The sequence below is a fragment of the Microcaecilia unicolor genome, chromosome 9 (assembly GCF_901765095.1).
Source record: "Microcaecilia unicolor chromosome 9, aMicUni1.1, whole genome shotgun sequence".
Taxonomy (NCBI): domain Eukaryota; kingdom Metazoa; phylum Chordata; class Amphibia; order Gymnophiona; family Siphonopidae; genus Microcaecilia; species Microcaecilia unicolor.
In genome coordinates this window covers 129410288-129437553 of record NC_044039.1, presented here as the reverse complement: position 1 = coordinate 129437553, position 27266 = coordinate 129410288, and the positions used below count along the sequence as shown (strand labels likewise).

The following is a 27266-nucleotide window of genomic DNA, read 5'->3' as shown; positions in this document are numbered from 1 at the left end:
ACGATCCGCGTAAACGCGATCGGGCTTCCGGCGGCTGAAAACAGAGAGAGCGGCAAAGCACGACTCTCTCCAGACGCGGAAAAAAAAGGAACTGGCGGGAGCGGTCGCGCACGGGCGGGAAGACGGCCGCGCATGCGCGGTGGGCGTGCCCTGCGTGCCGACCGTCCGCGAAGCCTTTTCCGGTTGGTGGGGGCTGCCGCGGACGTCACCCCAGTCGTGAGAACAAGCAGCCTGCTTGTCCTCGGAGAACATACAATAAATTCAGTGGACAAATTCTAACAAATCATTCAGAATGTAATGCAGCCTCCAGAAAATAGAACAGCGTTTAATGGTTCTGTCTTTACTATGATGATATACATCATAAAGGCCATCAGATTAACTCCCCTACTATTTTAATTATATTTTTTAGATTTTAAATTCTACTGATTGGCTGTTATAACAGAGATGAGGGTTGGCCTGAAATACAATACATGAAATTGATCTTCAGAGCGTAAAATACAAAGCTAACTTATACCAGGGGTCCTCAAATCCATTCCTTGAGGTTCGCAACCCAGCTTGGTTTTCAGGATTTCCACATGGATATGTATATGAGATCTATTTGCATTCACTGCTTGCATGCAAATAGATCTCGCATACATTCATTGTGGAAATCCTGAACACCAGGCTGAGTTGTAAACTTTGAGGACCTCTGGCTTATACCATTTACAAGTATTGAGAGCTCCAGAAGCAAGAATGAACTTTATTCAGAGCTTCTCCCTGAGCAAAGAAAACTTATGGGTAGTTTATGACATATGTATTTCCGCACAGTAAAAATGTGACATACCTCCCGCTCCAGATATGATTTAAGTGATTCTGTTTCATTTAAAAGTGTTACACTGCATTTGCCTCTAAAGAAAAAAGAAAAAAAATATACATATCTTGAAATATAGATTTTCAAATATATACAATTTAAAAACCCAAATATATTCAATATATAAAACTAGTAAAAAAAGGCCCGTTTCTGAGACCAATGAAACGGGCGCTAGTAAGGTATTTGCTTTCTGCAATTAATGTTTTGAAAGGGATATTTAGGATAATTGTGTTGTAATGGTAAATGATTAATTTACATTTTTGTGTTGTGTAGTATTTTTTTTTTAATTTGTTTTTTGTTGTTATGTTATTGTATTTGTAGGATTTAGTAAAAGGGAGTGGCACAGTTTAATTCATAACCTAATTGCTGTTTAAATTTGTAATATTTATATTTGTGGGGGGGGGGGGGGGGGTTGGGGGATGTCCCGTGCTGGCAAAGTGGGATGAAGTGTTGTGTGGCTTTGAGGGTGGTTATTGTTGCTGGGATGAGAGAGAGAGAGAGAGATGGACTGTGCATCTATCCATGTTCCGCATCAGTGTATGTGCTTGTGAGTGTTTTTTTTTTTTTGGGGGGGGGGGGGGGTTGGGGGGCAGTGGTTGTGTGTCTGTGTTAGTGAAAGGTCATGTGTGTCACACAGCTATACTGTGTGTGAGAGAGTGTGTGTGTGTGTGTAACAGAGAGAGTTTGTGTGTGTGTGTGTGTGTGTGTGTGTGTGTAAGTGAGAGAGGGTGGGGTGTACTGGGAGGTTGGGGGCAAGTGTCTGTGGTTTTGTGATATTGTGTGTGTGTCTCACAATGAAAGGGGGGTGGGGAGGGGGTGGTGAACTGTGAGGGTTGTGGTTTGGAGTGTGCATCTATCCATGTTCCGCATCAGTGTATGTGGGGTTTTTTGTTGCTTTTTTTTTGGGGGGGGGGGGGGGCGGTGGTTGTGTGTCTGTGTGTTAGTGAAAGATCATGTGTGTCACAGAGCTATATTGTGTGTGTGAGAAAGTGTGTCTGTGTGTGTGTAACAGAGAGAGTTTGTGTGTGTGTAAGTGAGAGAGGGTGGGGTATACTGGGAGGTTGGGGGTGAGTGTCTGTGTTTTTGTGTTATTGTGTGTGTGTCTCACAATGAAAGGGGAGGTGGGGGGTGGTGAGCTGAGAGGGTTGTGGTTTGGAGTGTGCATGTATCCATGTTCCGCATCAGTGTATGTGTTTGTGTATTTTTTTTGTTGTGGGGTTTGTGGTGGGGGGGGGGGGGGGCGGTGGTTGTGTGTGTTAGTGAAAGGTCATGTTTGTCACAGACCTATATTGTGTGTTTGAGAGAGAGAGAGTGTGTGTGTGTGTAAGTGAGAGAGGGTGGGTTGTACTGGGAGGTTGGGGGCGAGTGTCTGTGTTTTTGTGTTATTGTGAATGTGTCTCAAAATGAAAGGGGGGAGCAGGGGTGGAGAACTGAGAGGGTTGCGGTTTAAGGGGGGTGGTGGCTTTGAGGGTGGTTATTGTTGCAGGGGTGATATAGAGAGAGAGGGAGAGAGTGAGTGTGCATGTCTCCTTGTTCCGCATCAGTGTATGTGTGTTTTTTGCGGTGTTTTGGGGGGGGGGGGGGGGTCTGTGTGTGAGTGTGAAAGTTCATGTGTGTCACAGAGGTATTTTGTGTGTGTGTGTCTGTCACAGAATGTGTGTGTGTGTGTGTGTGTGAGAAAGGGTGGGGTGGACTGGGAGCGTGGGGGCAAGTGTCTGTTTTTGTGATACTGTGTGTGTGTCTCTCACAATGAAGGGGGGGGGGTGGTTGGTGAACTGAGAGGGTTTTGGTGTAGGGGGGGGGGTTGGGGGGATGTCTCGTGCTGGCAAAGTTGGAGGAAGTGGCGGGGGGGGGGGGGGGGGGGGGGGGGTTGAGGGTGGTTATTGTTGCAGGGGAGAGAGAGAGAGAGAATCTCTGCATGTTCCGCATCAGTGTATGTGTGTGAGAGTGTTTTTTTTGCAATGTAAGTGAAGATGTGCTTTTTTATTAGGTGGGAGGGTGATTGAACTTGAAGGGATGGAGCGATGAACAGAGGGACGACGATGAACGGAGGGACGACGACCCTGGAACTCATGGGGAGAGGGTGGGGTCCTCTACGTCCAGAGGCAATTCTTGACGGGAGGGAGGAGAGTATGGGGGGAGGGGTTAACGGCGACTTGGGAGGGAGTCAGTCGGGGAGGAGGGCGGTGGTCCGAAGTCGGAGAGGAGAGAGGGAGGTAGGCGGGAGTGTGGTTTGGGGAGGAGGGCGGGTGACACGGTCCACTGGTGACTCGGGATGGGCGAGGGAGAGAACCCCACGGGGGGGGGGGGGGGGGTTGTCACGTGTGTGGCTGGGGGGGGAGGGGGGGTAACCCGGCGTTACTGGCAGTGTCGACGCCGGTTGTCTTTCATTGATTGAAGTTCGGGCATGCGGGTTTGGCTGTTTTTTTTAGTCTGTTGGAGGTGTGATTGGGCACTGCTGCTGGTGACGCACCCGGAAGTGCGTGACATCATTTCAGGAGATGGAGTTACAGAGCGCACGAATGCTTCAAGGTTTCAGTGCCACGGAGTCAGCTTCAGAACGTTGGAGGTGCTTTTTATTATATAGGATGCTGCTTTAGTCAAATTTTTATCAGCCTTATACGAGCTTGAGAAAAAGGGGTCTACCACTAAACTGCTGGTTCCCTGAAAGCCATATGGTTAGTATTCAATGGTAATAGGATAATGAACTTGTTACCTGATGTGTGTGGCTGGTAATGATTCTAATTGGCGGGAAAGGAACAATTCACGATGTCTCAACTGATGTTTTAGTTTTTCAGGTAGATCTACCATTTCTGGATTTTCCATCTCTTCTTCCATTTCCCCTGATTGAAGAACAAAATCAGATGAATTCTCCACAATTAGTGCATACATTGGAAAAACTCTTTTTTCAATCCAACAAAAACATGCATCTTCCTTCTTAGAAAATTTCTTACTGAAATACAAAGGACATATTTTCTTTCAAATATTAATTGCCACAAGGCTGACTTTTGTTAGGGTCAGCAGTTCCCAAATTGTGCACTGCGGCACCCTGGTGCGCTGCATCGAACTCTCAGGGGTGCCGTGGCGCATCACTCTCTACTTTCCCCTCCTGCAGGTCTGGCATCTGCCGCTTCCTGCTTCTTCCCCCGCCACTACTGCAGTGCTTCCAGCTTACATTTTCAGGCCATCTGCAATTCACACAGGCACTTCCCCATGCTGCGTCCTAACCTTACAACAGGACGTCACAAAAAACAGAAAGGCAAATGATCCGCAAACTCCAAGATGGAAAAGATGAAAGCAGATAAGTGATAGGTATATGGACTTTTAGTCATGCAATAGCAATCTCCTTACATCGCCAGACACTGGTTGTGTTTCGCCCAAAAAGGGCTGCCGCAGGGGCTATCTTGTGGATTTAACTGGCAAACAAGTATGTAGGATAGTGAGAGGAGTTCGCTCACGCCACCCTACTAGCTACAAGGATTTCATTTCTGCATTATCATCTGTGCTGGTTTTTTCAACAAGGACACTAACACGTCCTACATACTTGTTTGCCAGTTAAATCCACAAGATAGCCCCTGAGGCAGCCCAACACAGAAAAATAAAGGCAGATAAAGATCAAATGGCCCATCCAGTCTTCCCATCTTTGTACCGATAATGTTACTGGAAGTATTTAGCCTACCTCCATCTGCTGGTAAGGGACACAATCCATTTGTTTGGACTGGTATAGGGTGTGATTGTCAGACAGATAGAAAGATGGAAAGTAGAGCAATATTCTTCACCATCATATATATATTAGTGTATAATTACTAAGACATGAATGCTCAAGCCAATAAATATTTGCAGTACATGTCTATACCTAAAGCAGCAGCTCTCTATAAACTGTTCACATTTAACCAAGATATATACTGGAGAAAGTTTCCCAATGGAGCAGGAAGATTTGCATCACTGATGAACTCCTGCTTTCAAAGAACATCTTTTACAGGTTTGCAACTTTGCTTCCTTTTAATATAAGCAGTTCACCTAGAAACACAAGTCAGATTCCCTCACTAAAGACTACCCTCAACAAAAGAGGGGAAAACAAGAAATTCTAACAGGATGATATTTTTTAAAGCCTTTGTATTTTAAGCAAGTTTTTTTTTCATCACTTACCAAATAACTCTTTTTTCCTTAACTTTCTGTACAAGTAGGTTTACTTGATTGTTAATTTTGAAAAGGTAAAATTATGTATCATACCTGATAATTTTCTTTCCATTAATCATAGCTGATCAATCCATAGACTGGTGGGTTGTGTCCATCTACCAGCAGGTGGAGATAGAGAGCAAACTTTTGCCTCCCTATATGTGGTCATGTGCTGCCGGAAACTCCTCAGTATGTCGATATCAAAGCTCCATCCGCAGGACTCAGCACTTAGAGAATTACACCCACAAAGGGACACTCTGCCCAGCTCACCACCGCCGAAACGGGGGAGGGGAATTAACCCAGCTCATCCCCACACAAGTGGGGGAGGGGAATCCGTCCAGCTCATCCCCGCGGAGCGGGGGAGGGACACCACCCCGCCGATGCGGGGGGATCTGGCTTATCCTGCAACCGCAACCGCGGGAGGAGCTGACTGACCCTAACACCGCCGAAGCGGGAGGGGTACAAAGCTGCCCTACAGCCGCACGACGCGGGAGGGAGTGCCGGCAGAATTTAAGTCTCAATCCAGCCCCGTAAACGGAGGGGAGAGGAATGCAGCAGCTCACTGTAACACAAACTCGTCTCAACTCTTGAAGAATCCAAGTGAAAAAACTTGAACACGAAGTCCTCCTGAAGTAACTGAAGACTAAACTTGAACCTAAAATTCAACCAGAATATAAACAGTACAGATATCTGGGAGGGGCTATGGATTGATCAGCTATGATTAATGGAAAGAAAATTATCAGGTATGATACATAATTTTACCTTCCATATCATCATGCTGATCAATCCATAGACTGGTGGGATGTACCAAAGCAGTACTCACCCAGGGCGGGACATTGAAATCCCTGACCTCAACACTGAAGCTCCAAACCGGGCCTCCGCCCGAGCAGCCACAGTCAAGCGGTAATGCTTGGAGAATGTATGGGCCGATGCCCAAGTTGCCGCCTTGCATATCTCCGCCAAGGAGACGGACCCGGCCTCTGCCATCGAGGCCGCCTGAGCTCTAGTGGAGTGAGCCTTCAGCTGGATAGGCGGCACCTTCCCCGCGGCCACATAAGCCGCTGCAATGGCTTCCTTGACCCATCTTGCCACTGTAGGCTTAGCAGCCTGCAGACCCTTACGAGGACCTGCAAACAGGACAAACAGATGATCCGATTTCCGGAAATCATTGGTCACTTCCAAGTATCTGATGATAACTCGTCTCACATCCAGATATTTGAGAGCAGAGAATTCCTCTGGGTAGTCCTCCCTACGAAAGGAAGGGAGACAGAGCTGCTGATTCACATGGAAGCGAGAAACAATCTTGGGCAGGAAGGAAGGCACTGTGCGAATAGTCACTCTTGCCTCAGTGAACTGCAGAAAAGGCTCTCGACATGAGAGTGCCTGGAGCTCGGAAACTCTTCTGGCTGAAATGATAGCCACCAAAAAGACTGCTTTCAACGTCAGGTCTTTCAGAGATGCCCTAGACAAGGTTCAAAAGGCGGCTTCTGCAAGGCTCTTAGCACCAGGTTGAGATTCCACGCAGGCACCACTGAGTGCAGAGGAGGGCGCAGGTGATTAACTCCCTTGAGAAAGCGCACCACATCTGGCTGCGAAGCCAGGGAAGCACCCTTCAGGCAGCCCCTGAAGCAAGCCAGAGCTGCTACCTGGACTTTAAGGGAACTGAGCGACAGGCCTTTCTCCAGACCTTCTTGCAGGAACGCCAACACTGAAGAAATTGGAGCAGTGAAGGGAGAAAGTGAGCCCGTTTCACACCACGCTGCAAAGGTACGCCAAACCCTGGCGTAAGCCGTAGAAGTAGAGCGCTTCCTCGCTCTCAGCATAGTGGCGATGACCTTGTCTGAGAAGCCCTTCTTTCTCAGACGCTGCCGCTCAATAGCCAGGCCGTAAGACCAAAGGGGGAGGGATCCTCCATCACCACGGGACCCTGATGTAACAGGCCCTGCTCCACTGGCAGCCGCAGAGGATCGTCGACTGAGAGCCTGATCAAGTCCGCATACCAGGGACGTCTGGGCCAATCCGGACCCACCAGGATTATCCGGCCTGGATGCTTTGCCACCCGGTCTAGCACCCTGCCCAACATGGGCCAGGGCGGGAACACATAGAGAAGCTCTTGTGTCGGCCACTGTTGGAGAAGAGCATTTACTCCCAGGGATCGAGGGTCCCGTCCTCTGCTGAAAAAGTGCGGCACTTGGCAATTGGCCGATGACGCCATCAGATCTAGGCTCGGCTGGCCCCAGCGCTTCGTGATGTCCAAGAACGCCTGAGCAGATAGCTGCCACTCTCCGGGCTCCAAGGTATGGCGACTGAGAAAGTCCGCCTTGACATTCATGACTCCGGGAATGTGGGCCGCTGACAGCTGTTCTAGGTTCGCTTCCGCCCACTGGCATAGATCATGGCCTCCTTGGCTAGAGGGGCGCTCTTGGTACTTCCCTGGCGGTTGACATAGGCCACAGCCGTGGCATTGTCCGACAGGACCGTACTGGCTTCAACGCCAGTACCGGGATGAACTCCAAAAGCGCCAACCGAATGGCTCTGAGTTCCAGGAGGTTGATAGACACTTTGCCTCTGCAGGAGACCAGAGCCCCTGCGCTGTCCTTCCCAAGCAGTGGGCTCCCCAGCCCGACAAAGAGGCGTCCGTCGTGACGACAATCCACTCCGGGGTCACCAGAGGCATACCTGCAGACAACTTGTCTGTCTGCGTCCACCAGCTCAGCGCCTTGCACACTGCTGGGTCCAAGGGAAGGCGCACAGCATAATCCTCCGACATCGGAGTCCAGCGCTGCAGCAGAGAGTGTTGTAGTGGTCTCATATGAGCCCTGGCCCAGGGCACTACTTCCATCGTGGCCGTCATAGAGCCCAACAGCTGCACATAGTCCCAAGCCCGAAGAGGAGAGGCTACTAGGAACTGGTCCACCTGAGCCTGAAGCTTGACAATCCGATTGTCTGGCAGGAACACTCTGCCCACTTGGGTGTCTAATCGAACTCCCAGATACTCCAGGGACTGAGTTGGGCGCAGCTGGCTTTTCTCCCAGTTGATGATCCACCCCAGGGAGCTCAAAAGAGCAACCACCCGGTTCACAGCTTTGCCGCACTCTGCATAAGAGGGGGCTCGGATCAACCAGTCGTCCAGATAAGGATGGACTTGTACTCCTTCCTTCCTCAGGAAGGCCGCGATGACCACCATTACTTTGGAGAAGGTCCGCGGAGCAGTAGCCAACCCGAACGGGAGGGCTCTGAACTGGAAGTGTCGGCCCAGGACTGCAAAACGCAGAAAGCGTTGATGAGGAGGCCAGATGGGAATATGCAAGTACGCTTCCTTGATGTCCAAGGATGCCAGGTACTCCCCTGCCTTCACTGCCGCTATAACAGAGCTGAGAGTCTCCATGCGAAAGTGCCGAACTTTCAAGGCCCGATTGACCCCTTTGAGGTCGAGGATAGGCCGTACAGAACCTCCTTTCTTTGGTACCACAAAGTAAATGGAGTAACGCCCCTTGCCAAGCTGATTATCTGGCACCGGAACGACCGCACCCAGGCGGATCAGATTGTCCAAGGTCTGCTGCACTGCCACAGCTTTGACCGGAGACTTGCAGGGAGAGAGTACAAACCCGTCTCTTAAGGGTCGGCAGAACTCTAGCTTGTAGCCGTCTCTGATGACTTCCAGCACCCAAGCGTCTGAAGTTATTATGGTCCACTCGCCCAGAAACGAGGACAGCCGTCCTCCAATCTGCACTGGTGCGTGGACCAAGGCCCCGTCATTGGGTACGAGACCCTGGGGGAGGACCGGAGGGAGCTCCCTCCGGGACGGCGGTCTCTGCGAAAGGAATGCTGCTTGGGGGAGAAGTTCCTCTTGAAGGAAGAGGGGGCAGAGGAGCCCGACCTGCCCGGGCGGTACCGACGGGCTTCCTGAAACCGTCCTCTGGAGGTACCAGGGCGAGTACTAGCCCGAACCCTGACCTCTGGTAACTTCTTGCCCTTAGACGTGCCGAGATCGGTCACGATTTTGTCCAGCTCGACCCCAAAGAGCAGCTTGCCTTTAAAAGGCAATCTAGCCAGGCGGGAATTAGAGGCGTGGTCAGCAGACCAATGTTTCAGCCAAAGCCACCGCCGCGCAGAGATTGTCTGAGCCATGCCTTTCACTGAGGCCCTCAAGACATCATACAGCAAGTCTGCCAAATAGGCTAAGCCCGATTCCAGGGCCGGCCAATCAGCCCTCAAGGAAAGATCCGAGGGGAAAACCCGCTGCACCATAGTCAGGCACGCCCTGGCCACATAGGAGCCGCAAATTGAGGTCTGCAAACTTAAAGCAGCTGCCTCAAAGGACGACCTTAAGGCCGCCTCCAATCTTCTGTCTTGGGCGTCCTTTAGGGCCGTGCCACCTTCCACCGGCAACGCCGTTTTCTTAGTCACCGCAGTGATTAAAGAATCCACGGTAGGCCACAGATAGGCCTCACGTTCACTTTCAGTCAAAGGATAGAGGCGGGACATAGCCCTAGCCACTTTAAGGCTCGCTTCCGGGACATCCCATTGAGCCGCAATTAAGGTGTGCATGGCAACATGCACGTGGAAGGTTCTAGGCGGGCGCTTCGTCCCCAGCATAATGGCAGAGCCAACAGGGGCTGAGGGAGAGACGTCCTCCGGAGAGGAAATCTTCAAAGTGTCCATGGCCTGTACAACAGGTTGGACAAATCCTCTGAGCTAAAAAGCCGCGCTGCAGAGGGGTCATCCGCTCCATCCGAGCGGGGATCCGTCTCCTCCAAGGAATCCGCAAAGGACCGTTGGGAGACCTCAGATACGCTGCCCTCATCTACATCGGAGGAGACAAAGTCCTCCAAGGCCTGGGAATCAACCTGAGGGCGTTTACCTCTGGGAACCTCAACCTCTTTACCAGACGAGGGAGCAGGGGCAGCGTTTTGCATAAGGAAGGCCTGATGCAGCAGCAAAACAAACTTGGGGGAGAAACCTCCCAGACTGTGTACTTCCGCAGCCTGGGCAACAGCCCTAGACGCACCCTCAACCGGCGCTCGCAAGAGCGGGGGAGAGACATGCTGCGCATCCAAAATGGCGTCCGGCGCGACACTCCGCGAAGGAGCCGCGCGGGAAGAACGGCGCTTAACTTTAGCCGCTTTTGTGTCGTCGCCCAAATTATGGGCGTTCATGGCATTAATGTCTCCAACCTCAAGGGCGGCCCAAGAAGAAGCCGGCCGGCCAAGATGGCGGAGGCGAGGAGCGGGGGATGGGCGTTTATGGCGGGAAAAACCGCCACACCAGAGGAAGGACCGGGACACTCATCGGTCACAAAACTGTCACCCAACAAGGGCGAATCAGACTTTAAGACCCCCGCATCCCCTCTAGAAGCGCCCAAGCGATCCGGGGAGCAACTCTTTGCGCCCTCGCCCTCTGACGCCATAGGCCACGTGGAGATCAATCGGGGAACCCCCTGCCCGCTATAAAAAGGTAAAAATTACCTGCTTTCCACTCCGAGCTGTAACGACCTGGTGTCCCAGTGAGTAGCTGCAATAAACGTTTAAATAAACGTCGAAATAAACGCCTTTAAGGACGTTCAAAATTTTTTTTTTTTTAACAGAGCCAGCGGGAGGGGGGAGAAAAGGAGGGACCTGGCGCCACCAGGTTTGCACTTGCTCAAGAAGAGCCCTCAACCCCAGGCACTCAACAAAACCTAAAAATTAGGCTTGGAGGCCTAGCCAGAGCTGCTGCTGTGTGTGACCACCACCTGCTGAGATAGAGAACATACTGGGGAGTTTCCGGCAGCACATGACCACATATAGGGAGGCAAAAGTTTGCTCTCCACCTGCTGGTAGATGGACACAACCCACCAGTCTATGGATTGATCAGCATGATGATATGGAAGCCACTATTTTGACACTATCGCTGCTTTCCTGTCGCAGAGCCAGCGAATGTTCAAGGGGGCGTGTTGGCAGCGACACGAAGGCAGGACATGGGCGGCCATGGGCAGGGTTACGAAATGGCCGGCTTTAGCCCATAATGGAAAAAAAACCGGCGATGAAGAGCATTTGGCCGCTTTTACTTGGTCCCTTTTTTTCAGGTTCAAGCTTCAAAAAGGTGGCCGAACTGACCACATGACCACCGGAAGGAATCGGGGATGACATCCCCGTACTCCCCCAGTGGTCACCAACCCCCTCCCTGCATAAAAAACAGGTTACAAATACTTTTTTGCTAGCCTCTATGCCAGCTTCAAATGTCATACCCACCTCCATGACAGCAGAATGTGTTCTGTCCTCCGACAGCCTTTGCCTGCTTGTGATGTGGCTCTGGGGTGAGTGTGGCACCTTTTCTGTTACCCTGTTTCCCCGAAAGTAAGACATCCCCTGAAAATAAGACCTAGTAGAGGTTTTCCTGACTTGGTAGATATAAGGCCTCCCCCGAAAGTAAGACCTAGCAAATTTTTGTTTGAAAGCAGGGCCGCCGAGAGCTGGACAAGGCTGCCCCCCTCCACCCACCCTCCGTCGCTCCCGGAACTAACCTTAAACACCTCCTTTCACCTTCGCAGCAGCAGGGCAGACCTCTCCTTCCTTCCGTGCCCCGCCCTCGCGGATGTTACGTCAGGCGAGGGTGGGACATGGAAGGAAGGAGTGGCCTGCCCTGCTGCTGCTTGCTGCGAAGGTGAAAGGAGGCGTTTAAGGTTAGTTACGGGAGCGACGGAGGGCGGGCGGGCCAACCCCGATCCAACCCCCGATGTTTCCCCGAAAAATAAGACAGCCCCTGAAAATAAGACCTAGCGCATTTTGGGGGGCAAAAATTAATATAAGACAGTGTCTTATTTTCGGGGAAACACGGTATTTGCACTGCAGAGTCACATCAGCAATGCATTGTGGTGGGTATAGGTATTGGTAGCTGGTAGGCTCTGCTTTTCCCCCTGCTTACTGGGTCAGAGTGTGCCCTGTTTTGTTTCCTGTTGTAGTCCATGCGGTAGTGGCCATTTTTGTAAGACAGTTTTAGATCCCTTTCCTGTGTTACCCACGTCAGAGAACGTAGTTCTTACCTTGAATGGTGCTGAAAGAGGGCATTGTACACCATTGTGTCAGCTCTGACCTACTGCTAATCTTAGTACCAGGGAACTCTTTGCCAGTGGGGCACAACCTCTGATCTGCAGTTAACTGTGAGTAAACGTGGTTATTTCAAGAAAGGACTTTTTCAGAGAGATTAGTCTTCAGGTGTGAACTGGTGTGCCAAAGTTATACAGCAGCAATAAGTCCTAGAGGCTGTATGCAGTTTTAGTGGGTGCAGTATATTTGTGGGTAGTGGGTTTTTGGGGGGGGGGGGGGGTGGGGGGCTCAGCTCCCAAAGTAAGGGAGCTATGCACGTGGGAGCTTTTCTGAAGTCCACTGCAGTGACCCCTAGGGAGCCCAGTTGGTGTCCTGGCATGTCAGGGGGGCCAGTGCACTAAAAATGCTGGCTCTTCTCATGGCCAAATGCCTTGAATTTGGCCGGGGTTTGAGATGGCCGACATAACTTTCCATTATCGAAGCCGGCCATCTCAAACCCCGGCCAAATCCAATGCATTTGGCTGGCCGGAACCATATTATCGAAACAAAAGATGGCCGGCCATCTTTTTCGAAAATACGGGTCTGGCCAGCTGTTTGTGCCGCCGCCAAAATACATCGCCGGCAATGATTTTCACCGGCGCTGTTCGATTATTCCCCTCTATGTGGCTTAGTAAAGTGCCCCACAGTGTTTCATTTCTGTCCCACAAAAGGTTTGGTTATTTGAAAGTACCTGTGAGGCATGAGCATTAAATAGCGAAGGTTTGTAGCTATCACATTGCATGGCGGGAACTGGGATATTAAGGTGAAAATAGAATATGGACAACAGTTTAACTGCATTGAATATTAAAAAAGCAAAGAGACATTAGATTGAACTATGTTGGAGTTTGGAGTCTCTTTGTTTATAAAGATACATGGGAAAGATCAGATCTCCAGGCTACTTGTTTATAGGTTGGTGTGTTAGTTAGGTCGTCAGTTCTCTGTCCCTAGAGGTTGTTTACTAATACATTAAATAGATAAAAGTTAAAAGGTGAGGAACTTGGGTAAAACGAGAAACTATACTGGACTTGTTCAAGGAATTAAAAAAGAAGTGTCACTTGAAAAGGTTCATTTAATAAGCCCACAAATACTGGTGGTGAGAAGCTGCAGAATAAACGTTTTTCATTGTATGTTTTGTAGAATTCATACAATGTCACACAAACATTTTTGAAAGAAGTGGCCAACTTTAAAACTTTGTAGGCAATGCATTAATGTGAAAATTTTAATAACTTGGCTTCATTTTGCAAAGATTTTAGGGCTGGTCCCCAACTTTTACAGGTTTGCCAAGTATATTCTTGTTTCCTGTGCTGGAATAGGAGCATCTTTCTTTACTAGTGCTAGTCTATCTTTTTTGTGATATTTTATTGTCATTTAATTAAATTTTACATATTTCCCCAAATTCCGTATTTGTAAATTGTAAGTATATAATAGGTGTTTTTAAAATCTTAATGTGTTCGTTCCCAAAATAAATGAAAAGTTTGTATTAAAATGGTGTTTTGGGTATAAGAATGGTTAAGTTGTCAATTATGTGTGAATGATACTGTAAAATCACTTTTATGCATTCCATTATAGGAAAATATAACAATGCGACTAGTGTGATCAACAATAAACTTTGTCATGTCTTATTGTGAGTCTGAAAGTCAACATTTATTTGGGTCAAGCTTATGTGAAATGAAGATTACTGAACAAAGTAGCAGAAGATTTGCAAGATTTATGAGATCTTTTTATGAATAGAGAAAGTAAGGCAGACCATCAATAAAGGCCTGGCAATTTGCAGAAAAACTAACTGCATGAACTGAAACCTGGGGCTTGGCAACTACAGGAAAAGTGATGCAAGCAGCACAAGCATTTCTTGGCTTCCAGGAAGTAACAACTACAAAGGTAATTTTAAGAATAAACCAATGAAATTGAGTGAAAAATGATTTGATATCAAAAAAGTTGTGGTTAGCCAAGTTCAGAAGAGAAGTACCAAACCACTAAGCAAATGAGTCTACAATAAGAATAAACTTTTAACTTGATTATATTTATAGCTTTATTAAAACAATAAAATTTCATCTTTGAAACTGTATACCATGGATAGAACAAAAAAAAATAAATAAAAAAACAATCCTCAAAAAGACTACTCTGAAAAGTAATATCTAGTTTTTCCCTCTAAAATTTCGGGATTTAATCTCTTTCCAGCAACTTTTTAATTCAGGTATACTTCTTTGATTTGAAAACCTTAATATCTAAGCAACCACTGGGCTCTCAGAAATGTAAATTATGTTTTGAGAAAGCTGTCATCCAGAGCTATATTTGTTGCTGCAAGTTTTGGGGTCCTTTTACTAAGGTGCGCTAAAAAATGGCTTGCGGTAGTGTAGGCGCAGGTTTTGGGCACACGCCGATCCATTTTTTACCGCACCTATAAAAAAAGGCCGTTGCCATGCTTCCATTTTAGGTCTGAGACCTTGCCACCAGCCATTCACCTAGTGGTAAAGAATCTGGGTAGTAATGACCTGCGCACATCCATAATGCACACCCAAAAATAAAAAATATTTTTTCAGATGCGCCAAAATGAAATTACAGCAAGAGCCATGCGGTAGTCGGGCGGTAACTCCATTTTGGCACACGTTGGCCGCGCGTACATGCTTATGTGGCTTAGAAAAAGGGCCCCTTTAAAAATTAAAAAAATTTAGCACATTTAATGTCAAACCCACAACCTTCTGTGTTAAAAGACAAGCACCAAACCACAAAGCTAGTCAGTCTACAATAAATATAAATTTTCAACTTTGACATATTTACAGCTTTCTATAAAGAATGAAATGCCATCTTTCAAACTTCATACCTATGGATAGAAGCAAAAAAACAAAGAAGCTCTTCTAAAGATTAGTGTCTAATTTATTCCTCTAAAATTTGAGGCTCTAGTCTCTTTCCTATGACTATTTGAGGTCCACTTTTTTTGATATTCAAACCTTAATTTGTAAGGAACCGTTGTGCTCTGAGTATTTATAACTTATTTTCAGAAACCTCTCATCCAGGGCTACCTAAAAAAAGTTTTAGCAACAATGATTTTTGAAAAATATTTACCCCTAGATTCTATAAACGGCGACTAAAATTCCAAACACAAATCAGAACACATAGCTGATTTGTGTGTTTAACTTAATTATTGGCACTAATTAGGATTTACACACATAACTCGCTAAGCATATTCTATAGTGATGTGTGTAAATTAGACCACTAGGATTTCAAAAGGGGTGTGGCCATGGGAGGGTCGTGGGAAATCCTAAAATTTATGCTCAGTGTCATAGAATATGCCTGACCTACACCTAAATTAGTGTGTGCTTTTACACCAGGTTTTAAATAGAAATCAAACAAAATAAAACATGGAAAAGAAAATAAGATACCTTTTTATTGGACATAACTTAATACATTTCTTGATTAGCTTTCGAAGGTTGCCCTTCTTCGTCAGATTTGAAATAAGCAAATGTGGTAGCAGACAGTATATATAAGAGAAACATCAAAGCATTACTTTGACAGTCTGACAGAGTGGGAGGGTGGGGGTATGCATGGGGACATCAAAGCATTTCATTGATATTCTAACAGAATGGGTGTTGGTAGGTGAGAGGAGGGTAATAAACAGAGAAATACAGCTTATGGTTTATAATGGGTTAGAAAATCCAGATCCTTATTAAGTCCTGTTTGTTGTGTGTCAAAATATTCAATCATTCTTATTTCAAAGGTCTTGCGTTCCTGTATTGTTTTAAAATTACCTTTCAGTATTCTTTCTGTGAAATCACTGGTGCAGTGTTCTGGTCTAGTGAAGTGTTGGCCCACAGGGGTGGAGGCTTGACTGGCACCGGCTATTTCATGTGATGTCTGTGTAGATTGAATCTGGTCTTAAGCATCTGGCCTGTTTCTCCAATATAGCATCCTTCGTTACATTTCTTACACTGAATGATATATACCACATTGGAAGATGAGCATGTAAAATAGTCCTTTATGTTGAATATTTTTCCTTTGTGAATGACTGTGGGGTCTTGTGAAATGTTTTGGCATAGTTTGCAGCTGGCTGTGTTACACGGAAACGTGCCCTTTTCTTTTTCCATCTGTGTGGAAGTTTACTTCTGATCAGCTTGTGTTTTAAATTTGGTGGCTGTCAGAAGGCCAGCACTGGTGGGGATGGGAATATCTCTTTCAGTAATTCATCTTCAAGGAGTAGTGGCTATAGTTCTCATGATTTTCCTCACTTTTTCCAGCTCTGGGTTGTATGTCACTACAAGGGGAATTCTGTCTGTGGCTTTTTTTTTCTTTGTACTGTAGCAGATTTTCCCTGGGTGTTTTGAGGGAGGAGGCAATATTCGATTATTTTGGGTGGTAGCCTGTTTGAAGGATGCAGTCAGGGTTTCAAGGTGTCTGTCTCTATCCTCTGGGTCCGAGCAGATACGGTGGTATCTTGTGACTAAACTTAATTACAAGAACAGGTGCTATGCATATTCTTTAAACTGCGCCTAACTTTAGGCGAGGTTTTCAGAATAGCACTAAGCGCTGTTTATTCGGCATCGATCTTTTAGGTGCCATATATAGAATCTAGTCCTTATTGTGTAAGTTAATAACTTGGTAAGATTTTGCAAAGATTTTTTAGTTAGTCCTCCGCTTTTACAGGTATATTCTTGGTTTTTTTTGTGCTGCAGAGTATTTTAGCTCACTGGTCTATTTCTTTTTTTGTGATATTTTATTGTAGATTCATTCAATTTTAAACATATTGCCCTAAATTTTCTATTTCTAAATTGTATTTATTTGAGGTCCACTTTTTGATTTTTCAACCCTTAATACCAAAGGAACCGATGGGCTCTGCAAATTATATCTTACCTTTTCAGAAAGCTCTCACCCATTAAAAAAAAAAAAAATTGATGCTCTAGCTTTAATTTCATTATTTCGTGTACAGTATTATCGTAGTTTACATGAAGACGATGGACTTGACATTTGAGATTTGCAATGTTCTATTGTATTAAAAAATAAAGTTACAACATCCAGCGGCTATGGCTGTAGGGAGGGAGCCCAGCAAATGGAGGTTTGGGGGGGGGAGGGGGGGTGTGGATCTAAGTATATTATAGTCTTGCACTACTGAGCAGACTATATGCCCATATAAATATATATACAGAAAGGCTGAAATTTATTCTAAGACGCATGCTGTGCGTGTTTTTTCCATCAGATCCCCCTTATGTTTATATTTATTCATCACTTTATAAACCGGCTTTCAGTGGGCACAAGCAAAGTAGTTTACAGGCTAAGGAGAAATTAAGGAAAGCAACTATAAATGCGAGACAAGAAAAATGGAGAAAGAGCAAGAGAATGAGACAACTAAGACACAGAACAAGACCAGATGCTGCCAACAACAATCACTGAGTGCCAGCGCAGCCCAAGAAGACCACTAAAAAAAGGTCACATTCCTCTCCTTGCTGATTCTCAGAAAAATGAAGATACTTTCCTATACTGGTATTCTTCAATGACATCAATACAATACTATAGCATGTAAACCAAAGAGAAGACAACTCCCAGGGGGAGGGTCTGTGAGAATATTAGATCTGCTGACCTCAGAGAATACATGCTACAGATTATCACTTTCACTGAGGACAACCAGGCCCATAATTCTCACAAATGGAGAATCCCTAGCTACCAGGTTCACCGAAAACAACAACAGGAGGTCAATTGGTCCTCACAATGGTGAGGACATAAAAGATAAACTTGAAACTATATACAAACAATGTGAGAGTGCAGCCTGGAACAGAACAAAATGGGTCTGGGGGAGGGGGGCAAAGTTGGATTCTAGACCCTAAACAGATTCTACAGAACTGTCTGTCCAAACCGAATGTCCCATCAGGTATGCTGCTCAAGGCAGTAGTGAGATGTGAATGTGCGGACTGAAGCCCAAGTCGCATCCTTGCAAATTTCAACAATGGAAGTTGACTGAAAGTGGCACTGACATTATGAGCCTTGACATGACCCTCCAGGGTCAGCTCAGCCTGGGCATAAGCAAAACGAATGCAATCTGCTAGATGCTGGGATCAAAAGAAACAAAAAGTTGGGTGGTCTGTCTGTGAGGCTTAGTCCACTCCAAGTAAAAGACCAATGCTCGTTTACAGTCCAAGGTAAGCAAGGAGCTTTCGCCAGGATGGGCATGAGGTCGGGGAAACAATGTTAGCAAGACAATTAACTGGTTCAGATGGAACTCTGACATAACATTAGGCAGGAACTTAGGGTCCGTGGCGGACAACTCTTTGTGATGAAACCTAGTATAAGGGTGCATCCACCACTAAGGCCTGAAGCTCACTGACCCTGCGAGCAAGTAACAGCCACTGAGAAAATAACCTTCCAGGTCAAGTACTTCAGATGACAGGAATCCAGTAGCTCAAAAGGAGCTTTCATCAGCAGGGAGAGAATGAGGTTGAGGACCCATGAAAAAAGATGGAGGTTTGATGGGGGGGCCTTGACAAAACAACCCTCTCATGAAGCGAACTAGAGGCTGTCTAGAGAAGGGCTTGCTCTCTACATGTTGATAAGTACTAATTGCAGTGAAATGAACACTTACGGAGTTGGTCTTAAGGCCAGACTCAGCTGTAGAAGGTATTCAAGCAGGGTCTGTGTAGGGCACTGAATAGGATCTAGGGCCTTGCCCTCAAACCAGACAGCAAACGTCCTCTATTCAAAACGGTAATACCTCTTAGTGGAATCTTTCCGGGAAGCCAGTAAGACCCGGGAGACACTCTCAGGAAGAGACAGGGAAGCAAATTCTAGGCTCTCGACATCCGGGCCATGAGAGCCAGGGATTGGAGATTAGGATGTAGACAAGATCCTCATTTTGCGTAATGAGGGTCGGAACACACTCCAATCTCCACGGTTCTTCGTAGGATAACTCCAGAAGAAGAGGAACCAGATCGTTGAGGCCAGTAAGGAGCAATCAGAATCATGGTCCCACAGTCTTGCTCGAGTTTCAGCAAAATGTTTTCCCCACGAGGGGTGTAGGAGGATACATACACAGAAGTCCTGTTCCCCCAATGAAGGAGGAAGGCATCCAATGCTAGTACGTCATGAGCCTAGAACAGCACTAAGGGCCTTGTGATTGACCTGCATGGCAACAAGATCGATGGAGGGGATGCCCCATGCTTCATCTCCTGGGCGACGCCCATGTTGAAAGACCACTCGAGCGGTTGCATAACCCTGCTCAAGCTGTTGGCCAGGCTATTCTTGCCTGCCAGATAAGTGGCGCGGAGGAGCGTATCATGCAGATGCACCCAACTCCACATCCGAACAGCCTCCTGAAACAGAGGGTGTGATCCGCTGCCCTCCTGCTTGTTGGTGTAATACATCACAACCTGTCTGTTGAATGAGTACAATTTGGTGAGACAGCCGATCTCTGAAAGTGTTCCAAATAGCCCGAAGCTCCAGAAGGTTGATCTAGAGATCTGTTTCCTGGGCGGACCAAGCACTCGAGTGTGAAGCCCATCTACATAAGGTCCACACCCCAGGCGAGATGCATCCATTGTTAGCACTTTTTGTGGGGGCTGAGGAATTTGGAATGGAAGTCCCAGAGTCAAATTGGATCGAATGGTCCACCACAACAGGAAGTGAGCTAGCTCCAGGAACTCGGATGACATCTTCCAAATTTTCCCATGGTTTGGTACCACTGATAACCTAGGGTCCATTAGGCACCTCTCATGTGAAGACACCTCTCATGTGTCACAAACTGTGGATGCTATGTGGCCAATAACCTCACCATCTGCCGAGCCATGACCTACTAAAAGGACTGAACCCAAGAAGCCAGTGCAACTAGAGCATCCATTCTCGGCCCTGAGAGGAAGCTCAAACCTTCTGCATATCGAGCAGGGCTCCAATGAATTCTAATCTCTGTACAAGGTACAGATGGGATGGGGTACTTTAAAATGAACGCTAGTAACTTGAGCACCCAAATAGACTCCTGAGCACCATCCTTCAACATAGTCTTCACCAGCCAATCATCCAGATAAGGGAACAGACTCCCAGTCTGCAGAGCGACACTGCAACTACTGCTAGACATTTGGTAAAAACCTTGGGAGCTGACGCAAGGCCAAAAGGCAACACGCGATACTGGAAGTATGTTCCCAGCTGAAATCATATGAGCTGGAAGTATCAGGATATGAGTGTAAGTATCCTTCAAGACCAGAGAGCATAGGCAATCGTTTTCCTGAATCATGGGGAGGAGGGTGCCCAGCAAAACCATCCTGAACTTTTCTTTGACCAGGAACATATTCAGGTCCCTTAAGTCTAGGATAGGCCACATCCCCATCTTATTTTGCACAATGAAGTACCTGGAACAGAATCCCTACCCTTTCTCCCTTAGTGGAATGGGCTCAACCACATGGGCCTTCAGAAGGCCTGAGAGTTCCTCTGCAAGTACCTGCTCATGCTGAGAGCTGAAGTAATGAGCTCTCGGTGGGCAATTTGGTGGTTTCTGTTGCCAACACAGGGCACAACATGAAGAACCCACCGGTCGGAGGCCACACACTGATCCACAAGATCCTTCACGGAGAATCTCCAAGCTATATGACGAATCTGATCGACCTTCCAGCCAGAAACAGGACCAAATCTTCGTGAAACATATCTTACTCTTCACCTTCCTAATTGCAAAGGTCTCAAATACAAACCTATTACGCATCCAACTTCTCCGTTATAGGTAGCCAACTCTGGAACGCCATACCAAGATACATCCAAACAACCAACGAACACCTACCCTTCCGAAAGCTGCTGAAAACCTACCTCTTCAAACAAGCCTATCCAAACAACCCAACTTAATTTACGAACCTATACACACCACTAACACTATCCATACTTCTATCCTTCCCCCCACATCTCTTCCTTCTGTCCTACTCTATACAACTGTGTTATCTCTGTGATACTCTGTACCCATACATTGTAAGCCGCATTGAACCTGCTATCGAGCGGGAAACAGCGGGGTATAAATACTACAAATAAATAAATACAGGGGGCCACATTTCATGGGAAAACTTCCGCCTCCCCCGACCGGCAAATCATCCGGTATGGTCACTGATACTATGGCTATGCTCTGCTGGAGCCAGTCAAAAGCTCGCCCCCTGCTGTGACTGGGAAACTACTGGGGCCTTAGGCGCACGCTGTTGACAGGAACGAGTGCACTGGGGCTGAGCCTGCTGAGGCAGGTGAGAGGAGACAGCATACCTATGCCCTTTGCAAGTAGCAGGCACCTTTCTCGATGCAGAAGGCACCCAGCGGGAGACAGAATGGATATTATCCAGTGTGTTTCTTGATTTGGTCAGACAATATCCTCAACTTTCTCTCCAAAAAGATTACTCCCACCCCCCCCCCCGGGGGCATATCTAACAACCTCTGCTGAACTGCAGGTTCCAAGTCAGAGACACACACAGCTATGAGTCTGCGCATTGCTATACTTTGGGCAGAAGCATCAAAGAAGTGTCATAGTCACCCCTGGCCAAGAATGTATGGCACGCCTTCTGCTGCTTGGCCAACTGGCAAAGCAATTTGGCCTGCTCTGGAGGGAGAGTGCCTACCAAATCTAGCAGCTTGCAAACCGAGTCCCGCAAGTACATGCTCGTGAAGAGCTGGTAAAGATTGAAACAGGAAACGAGCAGAGATGACCTAATAACATCTTACGCCCAAAAGAGTCCAAGGTTCTAGCTTCCCTCCCAGGGGTGCCGAAGCATACTCTCTAGAACTCTTGGCCATTTTGAGAGCAGATTCAACCACAAGGGAATGATGAGGCAGCTGAGGCTTATCAAACCCTAAGGAACTCTGAATCCGGTATGTGGTGTCCATCTTTTTGGGGAGTACCAGGGCAGAGAGACAGAGGGGACTCCCAATTCCAAAGGAGAACATCCTGCAAAATCTCATGAAGCAGGACCATCACAGCCTCTCTAGGAGGGGACTCATAGCCCAGGACCTCAAACATCTTACCCCTGAGCTCATCCTCCACTTCTAAAGGAAATAATGGCAGCTGCCATTTCATTAACAAAAGAGGGGAAAGAAAGGCTCTCCAAAGAAGACTTTTTTTTCCTGTGGAGGGGAGGGGTCAGATGGTATCCCTTAAGTCTCCACCTCTGAGAGGAATCAAGGGTCATCATTTGACTCCCAAGGGCACTCCTCATCAGTATCAGCCAAATCTTCCTGTGGAGAAGACAGAGGCCAAGCCCGACTCAAGACTGTTGCTGCTGCATAATGAGCTTCCACAAAGTACTAAGTCAAGAGGTGTAAAGGATTATACAATCAAGACTTTTAATTTATTCTTCTTAATGGTCCTGCAACACGTACGGTCTATTGTGTAGATCTGAGAAACAAACACCTCCTTTAAGGCAGTGAAGACTTTCATAATCACAGGCATGCATATTTATGCTTTACTAATGCAGTGTTCCTCTTCATTTTTCCTCCTTTCCCTACCTATCTTTTCTTTCTATGCAACTTTGTGGCAGGGAGATGCCCTAAACTGCATCAGTTCCCATCAACAATCTTGCCTTGCCTGCTGGTATATGGACCAGGAATCTTTCCACAAATATATAATGTAAATGTTCCCCAAAAGAGAGTTGGTTTCTGTGCATCAAGTAGGTAATGCCACCTCCTAATTCAAATAAGATGAATTCACCTAGAAATAAAACCAGAAGTTTCTTTAACTCTACCTTATTAAATGTTGAAGAAAAGGGATGGGAAATAAATATGAAGTTAGTGTCTGATGTTCCCCAAACTATTTCCTTTACATTGATCCTCAAAATACTTCTATATGGTCAAGTATAAATGGACAATTAAGAGCTGTATTTCTAATACTGAATCTTCTGTTACTATCCTATTGAATATTCATGAAGGCACCAGGAACCCAGGGTGGAGCCTTTGGAGAACTGCAGTCAGAGATAGCCATTGCCAAGGACAGACTGGTTAGCAACATCTTTTCACATTCTTAAGTCCAGAGGAGCTGATGGCTTTGTTCCTACTAAGAATGGAGCAGTCAGTGAGCAATTTCCTTTCATGGGCACTCAATAATGAGGTCAGTGCCATAGCAACAAGCTGAAGAAACACAGAAACTAATGGCAAATAAAGGTCATATGGCTTATCCAGTCTGCCCATCCATAGCATCACTAGCCCTTCCTCTCCTCTAGAGATCCTACATGCTTGTCCTATGCCAGCGGTTCCCAAACTGTGTGCTGCGGCACCGCTGCGAACTCTCAGGGGTGCCGCAGCGCATTGCTCCCTACTTTCCCCTCCCACAGGTCCGGCATCTGCCGCTTCCTGTTTATGAGATTACTCTTCTGTCATTTACGCCACAGAGGTTAACATCTATATCACTCCCCCCCCCCCCCGGAGAATACATATTTGGATCTTTAAGTCTGTCTCTATATGCTTTATACCAAAGACCAATGACAATTTCAGTAGCTGCCCTCTGAACCAATTCCATCCCCTGTATATCTTTTTGTACAATTCTGGAGATAGCACTCGAAGTGAAGTCCTACTAGAGACTTATACAGACGGCCCCATCACCTTTTTGCTGCTGGCTATTCCTCTCGATGTGTACCAGCATCCTTCTGGTTTTTGCTATCAACTTTTCTACCTCTTTAGCCACCTTAACCCATTTATGCCTAGTGTCCTATTTGTTTGGAAAAATCAATTGCTGTAATTTCTGCTTTAAGCAAACAAATTAACCATTGTAGAAAGAATTGTAAGATGTTGCTGTTTTACATTAGCATATCAACAGGTCTGCAAAATTATTAATTAGGCAAAATATTAAGTTTCCCCCAAATTCTATAAATAGCAACCAAAGTTAAGCTCACAGTCATAGAATCTCAGTCTCCACCTGCTGGAAAGAGTACACAACCCACTAGTCTGTTCCTGGACCGGTCCGGAGGGACACTAAAGAATATTAAGTTTCCCCCAAATTCTATAAATAGCAACCAAAGTTAAGCTCACAGTCATAGAATAGGGCCAGTTATGTATGTAACATAATAAAAACTGGCAAATAGTTGGTGATAAATAATAATTGGCATTAACAAGCACTAATTTGTACTTGCGCATACAAAAGACACACCCCTATTTTAGAAACAGTGTAACTAAATTCTTACAAGCAAATGCAAGAGAAACATTAATGTGGGAGGGGCATAGGCAAATCAGAGGCATTCTATTATTGTACATAGAATAGTTGCATTTAGGCACCCAATGCAGTATTTAGACACCACTATTACACCAGCACAGAAGTAGTATAAATGGTCATTCCTAAAGTTTGGTGCATAATTGGCTGTGTACTCTGCGTTACAAAATATTAGCTTAGCATCCAGTTTTTTTTGGCGACTAATTTTAGCAACCTATATAGAATTTACCTCTTCAGTATAGTAATTACACGATTTCAAATCAATAGTCATAATATCAAATGCTTACTGATGTATAATTTTTAAAATTACATTTTTTTCAAGTTTTTCAGAAACATCCTGTAAGTGTGTTTGGAGGCTGTAATGGGTCAGTTCTGCAAACTGGAGTAGTAAATCACCCAGGACGGATGGTATCATCCCAGAGTATTAATAGAACTGAAAAATGAACTTGTAGAGCTACTGTGTTAGAATATGCAATCTATCCCTAAATCAGGTTGTGGTACCGTGAAGACTGGAGGGTAGCAATGTTACATCGATTTTTTTAAAAGGTCCAGAGGAAATCCAGGAAATTATAGACCGGTGAGTCTGATGTCGGTACCAGGCAAAATGGTAGAGGCTATTATTAAGAATAAAATTACAGAGCACATACAAAAACATGGGCTGATGAGACAAAGTCAGCACGGATTTAGTGAAGGGAAGTCTTGCCTTACCAATCTACTGCATTTTTTTTTGAGGGGGTGAACAAACATGTGGATAATGGGGAGCCGGTGGATATTGTGTATCTGGATTTTCAGAAGGGTTTGACAAAGTGCCTCATGAAAGGACTCCAGAGGAAACTGGAGAGTCATGGGATCGGAGGTAGGGTACTGCTATGGATAAGAGCTGGTTGAAAGATATGAAACAGAGAGTAAGACTGAATGGTCAGTATATCCAATGAAGGGTAGTTAGTGGGGTCCCTCAGGGGTCTGTGATGGGACCGCTGCTTTTTAACATATTTATAAATAACCTAGAGATGGGAGTAACTAGTGAGGTAATTAATTCGCAGAGTGACACAAAGTTATTCAAGGTCATCAAGTCGCGGGAGGAGTGTGAAAGATTACAGGAGGACCCTCGCGAGACTGGGGGATTGGGCGTCCAAGTGGCAGCTGAAGTTCAATGTTGACAAGTGAAAAGTGATGCATGTGGGTAAGAGAAACTCAAATTACAGCTCTTGTCATGCAAGATCCGCGTTAGGAGTCACAGACCTAGAAAGGGATCGGGACGTCATCGTTGATAAGACGTTGAAAACTTCTGCTCAGTGTGCTGCGGCGGCTAAGAAAGCGCACCAGAATGTTGATTATTATTAGGAAAGGGATGGAAACAAAACACGAGGATGATTATAATGCCGTTGTATCGCTCCATGGTGCGACTCTGCACCTCAAATATTGTGTCCAATTCTGGTCACCGCATCTCAAAAAAGATATAAAGGAATTGGAGAAGGTGCAGAGAAGGGCGACAAAAATGATAAAAGGGATGGAATGACTTCACTATGAGGGAAGGCTGAGAAGGTTAAGGCTCTTCAGCTTGGAGGAAAAGGCGGGGGCTGAGGGTGATATGAAGTCTACAAGATAATGATCGGCGTTAGAGCAGACATATGTGAAGCGTTTGTTTACACTGTCAAACAATAATAGAACCAGGGGAACAAGATGAAGCTAGAATATGGTAGATTTTAAAACAACAGGGGAAAGTTTTTCTTTACTCAGGTGTAGTTGGACTCTGGAACTCGTTGCCAGAGAATGTAGTGACAGCAGCTGGTCTTACAGAGTTTAAGGGGGGTTTGGACAGATTCCTGAAGGAAAAGTCCATTGAACATTATTAAAAAATTATTTTTTTTTGAGGGGGGGGGGGGGGCTTTTTGCTGGGTTTCTTGAAGCCTGGATTGGCCGCTGTCAGAGGACCGGATGCTGGGCTTGATAGACCCCTTGGTCTTTTCCCAGTATGGCGGTTGCTATGTGCTTATGAATTTTTGCTCTATTTACTTTGAATGCATGTCTTTATGTTGATCCGATAACTGGGTGTAAGCTAGGCACGTGAGAGTAGGTTCATTTGCAGTTGTTCGCAGCTAAAGTGGAGGATATTTTTACCAGGAAATCTTTATAGAAAAACTAGGAAAAAAGGTCCGTTTCTGACACAATGAAACGGGCGCTAGCAAGTTTCCTCAGAGTGTATGTGTTTTACAGAGTGTGTGTGAGAGTGAGTGTGTGATACAGAAAGATGTGAATGTGTGCGTGTGTGTGACAAAGGAGAGGTGAATGTGGAGTGTGGTGTGACAGAGAGAGTGAGACTGTGTGCGGACGTGTGTGTGTGAGAATGAGTGTGTGCGCCAGGGGCCCCCTCCCCACCCAGTTCAGGGTCAGCCCTGAGCCCCCTCCCCTCCTAGTCTCAGGGTCCGGGCCCCCTCCAAGTTCCAGGGTCCGCTCTCCCTCTACTCCCACCCAGTTCCAGGGTCTTTTCCCACCTCTCCCCCTCCCTCCCAGTTCGGGTCTCTCACCCTCCCTCCATCTATCCCAGTTTCTGGGTGCGCCCTGGCTCCCCCCTCCAAGTTCAGGGTTCCAGCCGCCCCACCCTCCAAGTTGCAGGGGCCGCCCACCCTCCCACCCAGTTCCAGGATCGTTACCCCCTCTCTCACCTCCTCCCCAGTTCCAGGGTAGTCGCACCCTTTCTTTCCCTCCCCTCCAGCCACCCACCTGCAACGTTCTGAAGCTGACTCCGTGGCTTCGTGAAGGGTTCGTAATTTTCGTCAGGTTGGCTGCTCTTTAACCATCTCTGTCGGCCCCGCCCTTGCGCCTCTGATAGGTCTGCCGCCTTCGACATCGAAACGTGATGACGTCGAGGATTTCAAAACGCGATGACGTCGAGGGCGACAGACCTATCAGAGGTGCGAGGGCGGGGCCGAGCGAGATGGTGACAGAGCGACGAACCTAACGATCCGTACGAACCCTTCACTTGAAGCCATGGAGTCAGCTTCAGAACGTTGACGGTGCCTTTTATTATAGTACA

The 27266-nt window shown here is 46.6% G+C and overlaps 1 protein-coding gene across 3 annotated transcripts in view; it reads right to left on the bottom strand.

The window, feature by feature from the left end:
• The window catches only part of MTA1 (metastasis associated 1), a 537170-nt gene that overhangs the window by 326792 nt on the left and 183112 nt on the right, over positions 1–27266 (bottom strand). For all 3 annotated transcript variants that reach the window (XM_030214000.1, XM_030214002.1, XM_030214001.1), the window contains 2 exons: positions 3567–3693; positions 824–887 (listed from right to left, as the gene is read on the bottom strand). In XM_030214000.1, coding sequence (XP_030069860.1) covers positions 824–887; positions 3567–3693 — 191 coding nt within the window. The remainder of the gene's footprint in view (positions 1–823; positions 888–3566; positions 3694–27266) is intronic.